At 36.2% G+C, this 12686-nt stretch overlaps 1 protein-coding gene across 1 annotated transcript; it reads right to left on the minus strand.

Annotated features, from left to right (window-relative positions):
* Nucleotides 1–11452: 11452 nt before the first annotated feature.
* On the minus strand, nucleotides 11453–12233 carry LOC125204558 (ethylene-responsive transcription factor ERF106-like). The gene has a single exon (XM_048103247.2). It carries the CDS (start codon nucleotides 12104–12106, stop codon nucleotides 11624–11626), a length of 483 nt encoding a protein of 160 aa, XP_047959204.1. The 5' UTR covers nucleotides 12107–12233; the 3' UTR covers nucleotides 11453–11623.
* Between the last annotated feature and the right edge of the window lie 453 nt (nucleotides 12234–12686).

Here is a 12686-nt window from a genome sequence, read left to right on the forward strand (position 1 = left end):
GCCATACACTTCTGGTTGGCTTCACCCTTTGCACGGAGAGACATCTCGACGAGCTTGTGCTCTCGCCCTCTCGACGTTTCTTCTTCTCATTCTTGCGATGTCGGCTTCTTGTGCCGACCAACTCTTCTCTAGCAGTCGTTTTGGTCTTTCTGTTGCCTCTACCATCAGCAACTCTTCTCGGTCATCTCTATCTTCTCCAGAAATGCCGGTTCCACCACCTGCTTCTCTTTACCACTTCTCTAGAATGAGTTGCTGTGAAGCCGTGATCTCCATCAGCGGTAACTCATCATGTCGGATGCTATTCTCCGACTCAGAGATGAGTTGTTTGGCCTTTGCTGCTATCTTCCCCTCGGTCGGATGCTATTATATACATTCGCAGCCTCTCCCGGCAGTAGCTTCTCCTCTCTCATCAGGGCTGGCCATCTTTTCTCCATCACCGTCACGACATCCTTTGTAACTCCGGTCACCTACTTCTTCATCGGTCGGAGCTTCTCCGGCCATTGTGCGCCCTCCTTCTCCAGCTCTTCACGGCATTCTCTCTCTACACCTGGTCTCCAGCCGTAACACCTTCGTGGGTTGTGAATTCCCATGTGCAATGTCCATTCTATCGTTGACTCTTCTTGGGTGGTCTCGATAACTTCTCCTCCTACGACGGCTTCATTCACAGTGGCAGTGTGGGCGCTGCTATCTCTCCCCCCTCGCCGCACAGACAATGAACTCCTTTGTTTCTTCTCTTTGACTGTGGTTGTGCGATGGATGAACTGCTCCATCAATGACCACCAAACACTCGTGGTTGGGCTTTTACTCTGCGGCCTTTTCGACAGCCTTCGGTTTTTCCATCGGTGGTTATTTTCTCAGTTCGAAGAGGAATAGTTCAGTTATTTTGCTTTTGCTACCCTCGGCTGAACGATTCATCCATTATCCTCTCACGGCTGCACCCTCTTTGCCGGCCTCTTGCGTTTGCTAGCTGCTCCCTCTGCTGAAGCGGCTCTTGTCGGCCTTCTCCAGACATGACATGACAGCTTCATAGTTGTAGCTTTCTCGTGATTCCTACTCTGCTCATCTTTGTCTTCTTCTCAAACATAAATTTGGAGCGGGATTGTTCGATCGGATACTTTCTCTCCCCCTCAGCGGGACAAACCGAGGACTGCTCATCTGTTTTCTTCTCTTGACGGCGGTGGGGTCGCAGCCTGTCTCCTCTGTTTTCTCGGCCTTCGTCTCAAAGGCCACTCTTCTTCTCTCCATTAGCTCCTTTCTTGGCGATGAGATTTCTTCAGAAACACCACACTTCATGGCTTCATGGTTATGTCCAGTTGTCGTTGCCATCGCCTTGGTCTACTACCGGCGTCGTGTTGGCTTCGCCCAACCTCCTCACTGCCATCGCCAATCCTAGACACACTATCATTGTCATCGTGACGCTGTTTCCGTCGAGTTTTGCTATACCATCACTTTGTTGGTGAAACCTGGCTGTTGGGCAAAGTTCCAGCCCCTTGCTAACTGCAGAGCCTCCTCTTCCTTATGATTTATCGAAAGGGCTTTTGGGTTTTTTTTTTTTTTGATATAAAGACAGATCAATCCATGTGATCGAACCTGCTCTGCTACCATGTTGAAAATTAAAATGCGGAAAATGAAAACACTCAGAGCTTTATCGACCACATTGTATTTGGTTTGAATTGTTCTTTGTGATACAATGGACATCTCTATTTATAGGACTAGAGAATTAAAGGCACCTAGGAATAATACAATTGAAACTACAACCCTATAAATGATATCCACTTTTCAATACACTTGGGACTCACATGTTTCTCCTTCCAACATACTTGGGACTCACATGTCCTCTTTCCAACAATGATTACCGATCAATGGATATTGATTAATCAAAACAATATATACAATATTCCCAAAAATCACGCACAAGGAGTCAACGAAACTCGGCTATAATTCGTTCTTAATGTACGAGCTTTGCTTCCATATGATTTATCATATAAACAACGACCATAAAACGAAACACATATGCGATCATACAATTCACAAAACATGAAATTAATCCACATAATCGGAGCAAAAAATTGGCTCTGATACCAATTGTTGGGGTTTGGTGCCCCTTGCACAGCGGAAGTCATGCCTACACAAATAAATCAGATCTATGGATCTATTTGACCGATTATGGGATTAATTAACTACATGTTAAACAATCAAATTGCAAACAAGAACGCACATTAATTCATGCTTAAGAAATTTAAACCCTAATACATGAATTCCTACGGTTTAGAATTACCGATCTGATTCTCCAAAGAATCATCGATTGCTTGCACCTTATCCACATGAAGATCTTCGTACTCGACCACGAATCTTCTAATCTGTATCCCGAACTAAGATAGTGACCTTTGGGTTGGCAAAGCTTGTCAAAAACGAAAGGACTTTATAGAGAAGAAGACAAAATTCAGTTCTCTAAAGAACTGAAAAACACGTCAATCTCAAAGAGAGAACGGATAAAATGAATTAATTAATTTGTCTTCTCCCTAATCTCCTTTATATATAGAGTTATGATGGGCCAGATTAGGGATCCATGGAGGTCGGACTTGGGCCAAACTTGTTGGACTTTTACTAATTAAATTGAGCCACAATTTAATACAAGTCCAACAGAATATTATAATCAGCCACTACAGTAAAATATTATTGACTGCCCGTCCAATTCCAAATTACGAGTAATTTGGGCTTTACCTCTTTAATTTATTATTTCCCGTGTTTAAGATATAAATATCCATTAATTAATTTAAGTATGTTATTTGACTTTAATTAATTAATATCTTTTTCCAAGAGTTGTCTAATTCAAAATCTTTATTTATTATTCTGGAATAAATTCCAACTGGCCGAGTTTCTGAATAATAAAACCTTTTTCGAACACCTCTTGAGGATATTATCAAACTGGACTCACCCAGCACACGATTCATTGCAATAACAATACTTGCACCTCTAGACATTGATCACCACTACCCAAGATATCAGGATTCTTGGATTGCGAAAAATTCGCATAATTTGATAAATCAAAGTAGTGCATAATCAATATCGTATGCTCGATGTTATATCAACAATGATTAAGAAATAACAATCACCGAGACCTCGCCTTTCTGTAAATAGCAAGAAAGACTTATCTCAACTGTTAGATCCTTCAGTACTATACCACACCAGTGTCGTTTATTTTCTAAGGTAAGGAAACATGCGGACTGACACTGCAACCTTTCACGATAGGTAGCCAAAGCCTATCTAGGTTGTGAAATTCTATTTCTCTTCTACAAAGAACCGATTGTGTCACCTTCTGTGAACGTCGTTCACGACCAGTCTACTATGCAGAAGAATTAGACTTATTTGCTTCTTATACATTTAAATGTTTGAGAAACATCTTATAAATGCACAAGCAAACATCAATGCGATAAAATTACTTCTTCTCGCCTTGGGTTAAAAGTGGATTGTAGAATTTATTGTATACAAGCAATTCTATCCGTGCATCTTGCTCGAAATATGCTTTTCAGTATACCAATCCTAACACCAAGAAACTTTGAGTTTCTGGTATAAAAAAACACTTACACAGAGAGATGATAAGATCAAAGCCCGGAGATGCCACGCTGGAAGGGACAATGCATCGTCTCCGTCCTTGTTTAAATATTAAGCTAGGCCTTCTTTTTCTTCTGAGATCGTTCTGTGTTCATATCTTCAGCGTCAAGAAGACCTCGAACACAGCCATCCAGAAAATACTTGAAGCATGGAACAAATAGTGACCTGGTGTCAAAATATTTAATGATTTGATGTCATGATTGAAAAACAATTCAAGTTAATACAGAAGAAGCCTAAAAGAGGGGTTGAAATATTGAATGATTGATTTCTTATCTATCTTGATGTTTGTACCCAAGTCCTTCACGATCTACACAAAAGCCAAAAGAGCCTGTCCAATAGCAAGCTTAAGAATGAGATAATCTAGCAAAGCTATAAGCAGATCAAACGAAGAAAATAAGGGGAAAGTATAGGTATGCATGCAATTGTATATCTTAGGATCACTACAACCAATTAATCCAATTTACACACAAGAATTTGGACTTTTTTAAAAATAATCCCGTTTCAAAATTTACGCACAGGAATATTTTGCAACCAAATATAGAATTTATACTATAATAATCATAACATAAATAATGTTTTTAAATGTGTTTAAAAAATGCTTAATGGAATTAATTATCAGCCCAAATAAATTACTCCACCTGATAAGAACAAACTGTCCAAGCCCAATTACAGCAATGTGTGCTGCTACCACTGGGCCTAGCCGATATTTTCGCGACCGGATAAATACACCTACACACAACTTAAGTCGCTTCATTAACAATGGGTTAAATATTTCATGCACATAATTAACACTTTAAGCAATCTTCGGACATAGTATTACTATTAATTTAGTGGCCCAAGGTGTTAGTTTTAACATCTCAATCCTAATATTTTGAGCCCAAAATATATTTTTTGAGCCCGAGATAATCAGTGTACATATCCTTAGCCAAATGCTCTAGCCAGAGTCCCAGACTCATTCATTTCAGGTACATGTGTCGTATTTCATGTCAGACTGTTCCATATTACTTGAGTTATTTTCTTTGATAATAAAAAAAAATGCATGTACTTTCTCTCATCTCATTCACTCTCTTATTTTACTCTCCTACTATTACTTCTCTCTTATTTTACTCTCCTACTATTACTTCTCAACTCCACTTAACTATGTTAAAACTCCTTTCTTAAATTTTATGCCCCAAAAAATGAGTCAAATAACATGGGAGGGAAGTAGTAGTTTGTTTTAATATCCGAATATCATCCAACCATTATGACAACATTTGATACTCCCTCCGTTCAAGATTTAAAGTCTCATTTGACTCTATACGGAATTTAAAAATGTGAAGAAAAGTTTATGAAAAAAATTAGTAAATATAAGTCTCACTTTTATATGCATAGAATAGAGTTATTAATGGTTTAGAGTTTTGGAGTCAATTTATCCAAAATGAAAAAAAATGACTTTAATTAATCCTGGATGTCATCAAATGAAAAAATGAGATATTATTTTGTGGACAGGGGTAGTATTTTTGTTGGAAAATTTTCCAAACAGTGATATGTATTAGTATGATTGAAGTTTTATCTCTTGACCAAAAAAGTCTGCATTTTATTCCAAAAGGATAAATCAATCAAGTGACTTCACAAAAAAGAGTTACTAGTATTCAGCATAAATAGTTTTATTAGTCCTCCATTCTTCAGAGTGTATTATCCAATATAAACACCACATATTTACCTAGTTAGAAATCGCGTGAACTTGTCATATCCTAATTCGTGGGCAGTGGGCTAGTTTCATTTCATCTTCTTTCTTTGTATAATTCCAAGTAGAAAACAAAATTAATTGACCAAATGATTAAAAAATGTGACGAGCTAAGGGAAAATTGTGGTGGTATGGTGCATGTATTGAGTAAAATATGCATATTGGAATTCCAACAAAATTTTCCATGGATAAAAAAGTGGAGTAATATTAATCTGAAATTGGTGGAAGACTTTCCCATGGCTATTCTATTATAATGGTGTGGAATTTCATAACGCAAGTCACATGGAACTTAAGTGCGCATGTACGTAGCCAATTAGTACATTTGCTAATAATATTCAAATACTACTACTACTTAATTATCACTTGATCAAGACTACGTGAAAAACACATATGAACTTTATTTCCTAGCTTAGTGGCTATAGCGTAACGTGATGGATGATATGGTGTGATTATACTAGTCATAAATATAAATGTGGAACATATTAGGATATTATTCTCAATGTTTCTTGATTTTTTGTCAGTATTCGTCACATTTGATTTTTAAGTAAAGTATATTTGAAAAGTTTAAATTACTTATGTTCTCCAACGACCTTTCTTACCTTGAAATTCACATTTTCTTTGTTTTTGTAGAACATGTGTTTGATTTTTAAGTAGTGGAGTAGTATATATTTGAATAGTTTAAATTCTTCAGCATAGTATTATGCCTAACTAGGTAAATATTCAAAATAGTTTCTCAAAAGACAAATATTTTCTCAAAGTTTACTGTTTCTTGCTTTTGTTCGTACACATGATAGATTTTGGAGGTGCTGTGGTGTGGAATAAATAAGTGATGTATAAATGTGTGCATAAAAAAAAATTCCTTTGAATGCATGTTGCCCTGACTTTATGAATTTGCAATCACTATTACTCCACTTTATCAGTGTGTACCCTCGTAAATTCTCATTTCTTAACAGTATGCAAATTACATTTAAAATGGAGTGTAAATTTATCACTGTGTAATTGTGATAGTCAGACATGATAATGAATGGTTATTTTTTTATTTTGATGAGCTAATTTTGAAAGGATTGACACTTTTGTTGAGGGTACTACTTGTGTGCATGAGCGTCTTGTCTAAGTGTCTGATTTCCTATATCAATTCCGAATTAAATTTTGTTTCCCCACTTTCATATATATAGTTGGAGAGTCCTTTTTTCTTGAGTTGTATCTTGGTATAAAGACATAAACTACCAATTGGTGATAAAAGGAGTGGGTCATGAGACTTATATAGTAGTTTTAGTTTTCTCTTGACATTGATGTGAGATAGTAAAGTTATATGATACTACTATTTTTTAGTTTCAAGGTGAACATTGGAGGGGTTGGATATTTTCCTGATCAGGTGGACCACTGGTCCAAGGCCATTTTTTTCGGTTTCTGTCTAGATATATTGTTGGGTCAGTTAAATTCAACCAAGTGATCACTTGTTATATCTTAGTACATTTATTCATCTCACTCATACATGACACTATTATCTTCTCTAATGATATGAACATTGTCATTTGCTTCCCCTCTGTGTCGCGGCCGTGTGTTGCATTAGCCCCACCGTGATGACACTTGCTCAGCCCCTCCACACCCTTGCATACTGTCTCTTTGTGGATTTGGGAATGTATATATAGAGTAGTGATATACGGCCAGTGTCCATTAAATATATAACTAGAGAACAAATCACAGCCACAAGATCAAGAAAATTAAGGGCTAGTTTTAACACATGTGATTTTCGAATTTGAAGGAGAAATCAGTTCACTCTATCACAAATTTACTTCACTATACAAGGCGGGGTATAATGGACATTTCACAAATAAAATTAGGGTTAACAATTGAAATATTTTCTCATTACGGAATTCAATCTATCCCGCCATCATTCCTCTTCCCGTCTTCTCCTTCTTCACCTATTCTCGAAATTTCGTCGCCGTCTTCCCGTCGCTGCTACGCCGGTCTTGCCGATTTTGCTCCAGCTTTCGGAGTCGATCCCACTCTGCCGCTGTACTCACCAACATGTCAGTTGTCGTCGTCGTATTACTGCCCGGACAGCCCCCACCTCCTTTTGATTTGGTAAGTTCTCAAAATTTTGGTTTTGATTCGCAGTTGACGTTTTGTTGAATTAGGCTATTATTCAGCAAACATTGTTGAGAATCTGGACATAAATAGTTCACTTTGTAGCATGTTTAGTTCACTAATGACTCGTTTTTATTTCACTTTGTAGCATGTTTTGTCATTTCAGTGAAGTATTTTGATCATATAGTGAAGTGAAGTGAGCATATAGTGAAGTATAATTTGCTTTCATATAGTGTATTGTTTTGTCATTTCAGTGAAGTATATTTAGCATATAATGAAGTAAATTGAGCATATAGTGAAGTATAATCTGCTTGCATATAGTGTACTGTGTTGTCATTTTAGTGAAGTATGATGAACATTTTGTGAAGTAAATTAAGCATATAGTGAAGTATATTATGCATATATTGAAGTATTCGATACTTAGAGTGAAGTGTTTGTGATCCATGCTTATTATGCACTATATTTTCATCTCGGTGAAGTATAATGTGCTTAGAGTGAAGTATTTCATGGTTAGAGTGAAATGTTTGTGATGCATGCTTATAGTGATCTATTTTTTTATCTAAGTGAAGTAAAACGTGTTTAAACTGAAGTATTTCATGGTTAGAGTGAAGTGTTTGTAATGCATGGTTATAGTGTTCTGTAGTTTCATATTAGTGAAGTAAAACGAGCTTAAAGTGAAGTATTCCATGGTTAGAGTGAAGTATTTGTGATCCATGCTTATAGTGCACTATTTTTTCATCTCAATTAAGTAAATTTTGCTTAGAGTGAAGTATTTCATGGTTAGAGTGAAGTGTCTGTGATGCATGCTTATAGTGATCTATTTTTTCATTTCAGTGAAGTAAAACGTGCTTAGAGTTAAGTATTCCATGGTTAGAGTGATGTGTTTGTGATGCATGCTTATAGTGCTCTGGCTTTTCGGTCTGCGTCAATCGAACTTTATCTTCTGATTCTTAAGTTGAATTATTTACCGGCAAATCGGATGAGGAATCGTTGAATCTAGGGTTTCTGATCGGAACATGATTAAAGTGAAATATTCTAGTGTTAGAGTGAAGTGTTTGTCACCCATGCTTATAGTGCTTTGTTTTTCCATTTCACTGAAATAAAACATGCTTGGAGTGAAGTATTCTAGTGTTAGAGTGAAGTGTTTGTCATCCATGCTTATAGTGCTTTGTTTTTCCATTTCAGTGAAGTAAAACATACTTAGAGTGAAGCATTCTAGTGTTAGAGTGAAGTGTTTGTGATCCATGCTTATATTGCCCAGTTTTTTTTATTTCAGTGAAGTAAAATGTGCTTAGAGTGAAATATTCCATTGTTAAAGTGAAGTGTTTGTGATCCATGCTTATAATGCTCTATTTTATCATTCCAGTGAAGTAAAACGTGCTTAGAGTGAAGTATTACATGCTTAGAGTGAAGTGTTTGTGTTCATGCTTATATTGCTCTATTTTTTCATTTCAGTGAAGTAAAATGTGCTTATAGTGAAGTATTCCATGGTAAGAGTGAAGTGTTTGTAATACACACTTATATTGCACAATTTTATCATTTCAGCGAAGTAAAATGTGCTTACAGTGAAGTATATTACATTTACATCGAATCGTATAATGCTTACAGTGAATCATATTATACTTACAGTGAAGTATATTTTGTTTATAGTGTGAGTGTTCTGTTTTGCCATTTGAGTGAAGTATATTATGCTTACAATGAATGAAGTATATTGTGTTTATAGTGAAGTATATATTGTTTATAGTGAATTGTTTTGGCTGTATATTTAATTTTATTATTAATCTTTTTTTTTAATTTGTATAAATGATAGGACAATTTGTTAATCTTTCGAAAGCCGCTAAAAAAAGATGAAGAGAAAGATCTAGAGCAACAAAGCAGAGGCTAAGTTGATGATTGAAACCTTGGCGTTTGAAGGCGAAGATGATACCACACTGATATAGTGCTTCATTTAGTCCACTATAAACCCTATTCGGTTCATTTAAATTCAATAGTCAATTCATAACTAACATTGATATTCTGTTTAAATTTTTATCTCTTTAGTTCATAGCTATGTAGTTTCAGTTGATTTTAACTTGTAGCTATTTTGTTATAAATGAAATAGTACTTGTTATTTATCTTACATAAAATATAGTTCACGAATGAACAAACATAAAAGTGAATAAAAGTGAACTAATTCGTACTTACAGTGAGCTAAAATATGTTCGAAGTGAACTAATTCGCACTTATAGTGAACCCCAAAAATAAGTTTGCAATGAAATAAGTATATAGAACGAAAAAAAAAACATATGACATGTTTACTTCACTGTATGGTATGCTTCACAATATGATTCCTTGTAAGCATTATATACATCACTATAAGCATTGTACACTATAATTGTATGTACAGGTAATATACTTCACTATAAATAAATACTAGTTCATTATATGCACAATATACATCACTATATTCTTAATATACTTCACTGAATTAAAAAAATAGTACACTATAAGGCATGCAGAATATACTTCATTGTAAAAATATACTAGTTCATTATATTCACAATATACATCACTATATGATCAATATACATCACTGAAAGCATATACTAGTTCACTATAGGTACAATTTACTCCACTGTAAGCATACACTAGTTCACTATATGCACAATATACTTCACTGTAAGCATATACTAGTTCACTATATGCACAATATACATCACAATATTCACTTCACTATAAGAAATATTCACATCACCATAAGAAATGTTTATTTCACTATAACAAATATTCACTTCAAATGGTGTCAGTTTAAGCCATATATTTATGCACCATTGTACTTCACTATAAGTCTTATTTATTTCACTATAAGAAATATTCACTTCATAATGTCTCAATATACGAGCTAACTGTTATACTTCACTATAAGAAATATTCACTTCATAATGTCTTAGTTACTGATATATGCCATACACTTAGGAACAGTTATACTTCACTGTAAGTGAGATTTACTTCACTATAAGAAATATTCACTTCATACGAAGATGAATCAGATTCGAATTAGGCTTTGTCTAGAATTGGTATCGAGTCCATTTGATCGATTGAAGACATGTGGCCTGTGTGAAATAGCAAATTTGCGGATCGTGAAATTGACAATTGACGATAGAGAAATCAGTTCTTGCGATGAAGAATCGGCAATTGATGATGGAGATTGTTGAACATGAGCGCGAGCTATGTAGATTGTATAATTGGCTAGGGATATCACAACAAATCAATGTGAGTGATGGAGATAGGAAAAATCTCAGCATTAGCGATAAAAATCTATAGAATCTGCGTGAGTATAGCAAATTTGCAGATTCTGAAATCGAAAATTGACGATGGAGTAAATCAGTTCTTGCGATGAAGATTCTTCAATTGGCGATGGAGATTGTTGAGCATGAGTATGTGCAATGGAGATTACAACAAATTAGTCACGGAGCAGGAGGCGACGAGGGCACATGTGTAGAGATATTGCCGGTGCCCGCGAGAGGAGGTGAGCCATACTCCGCGAGAGGCAGACCGCAGGAGGGGGCCACATATAGGGAGGCAGCCGTGAGAGGCAGGCATGCCGGAGGAGGGTGTCACCGAAGAGGAGGTGCAAGTGTGCTCCGCCACCTCCGTCGTGAGAGGAGAGAGTGTGTGTGTTTGTGTGTGTAAGCGTGAATAGTGTGTATGTGAAAATATGAGAACAAAGTTGATTTCCTAAAATACTCCTACGCAATTTTTATTAACTAAATTTTTTTACTTATTTTAGACATTGGATTAAGATAACATGTGGCTGAGATTTATTCTCTAGTTATACACTTAAAAATAGTTAGACTTTGATCACTCCTCTATATATATGTACTCTCTTAAGTGTCATTATTAGTGGCATACACGTACTGAGAATAAGAAAATCATGTTGTACACATTAATTGGCTTCATCAAATTTTTGTACGTGAAAAATTATTTTTTATAGATGAGGACATTTATAATGGGAGAAGCCAATATAATATAAGTCACGAATGATAATTAAATGAAGCTACGTAGAATTTAACTTGGGTGGTCTACATTTAGAACTACTCCACTATTCAAAACAGTATAACTTTCACTATACAAAATATAGTAGTAGCATCTCACACACAAGTATTGTAGTAGTATCTTAGTAATAGTACATAATTTGCCAAATACTAGCAGTTAATTATCTGTTGTTGGTATCCTCTCTCGTCTCCTTTTCCTGCCGGCGTTGGACGGCGGCGACGTTTTCCCGGCTTCAAACGGAAAATTCAAAATAGCCTTTCTGCCCCTCATCTTGAAAGCAGCAGAGTCATATGCCCTTGCCGCATCCACATCGGTGTCATAAGTCCCCAGCCAAACCCGGCTCCCTTTCCTCGTCGGATCCCTTATCTCCGCCGCATACTTCCCCCACGGCCTCCTCCTCACTCCCCTGTACCGCCTCCCCGCACTGTATTCCATTTCGCCTTTCACCGACTCCGGCTCCTCCTTAATTATCTGCAAATCATCCTGGGCAACCGGAGATTTGAGATCCGACCCGGATGAAGGAGACTCGATTTCTGAGAAACAGAGCGTAGTCACGTTGTCGAAGAAGGAGTCCGCGTCTTCGAGGAGGTGCTGCCGGATGAGCTCCAGCATGCGCGATGATGCGTTTGAGGCTGTCATACTCACGCATAGATTTTCTAGTTAGTGATCTGAGAAAATAAGTTTGGGGAGATGAAAGATATAAATATGATGAAGGCCTTGGAATTTTATTCCACACGAAAAAGATAAGTACACAGTGTTTTGGCGAGGATGATGGCTGCATTGTTAAATATCTTACGGAATTTAAATTATAAAAATATTACTTTTCTAAATAATTTGGATTGGCTGGAATTGTATAACGACATGTGCAGCTGTTCGGTGATAAAATGCATCGTTTTCGCAAGTGGGATGTGAATGTGATGATGGATGTATATGACGGCTCCTGCCTAAACTCCGGTTTAAGGAATTTCATTGCTAATGTTTCGTTTTCTATTGTTTTTACCGGACTCATCAATTCTCAATATTTTTATATTTATATTACTGGTCCCACGTTGATATTATTTCTTTTTTCCACATCCTAATTTCTAATAATTGAATTGTCATTAATGTTGAATGATGAGAATGTATCCATTACCAATTTTTATTTCTATTAGACGACGAAAAATTGTGTTAATAACAATTTATATTTGTCTTATTTTAAACTAAATTAATACTAGTATAA

This window comes from Salvia hispanica, chromosome 6 (genome assembly GCF_029641045.1).
Source record: "Salvia hispanica isolate PSC_SH4W2 chromosome 6, Shi_PSC_v1, whole genome shotgun sequence".
Classification (NCBI taxonomy): domain Eukaryota; kingdom Viridiplantae; phylum Streptophyta; class Magnoliopsida; order Lamiales; family Lamiaceae; genus Salvia; species Salvia hispanica.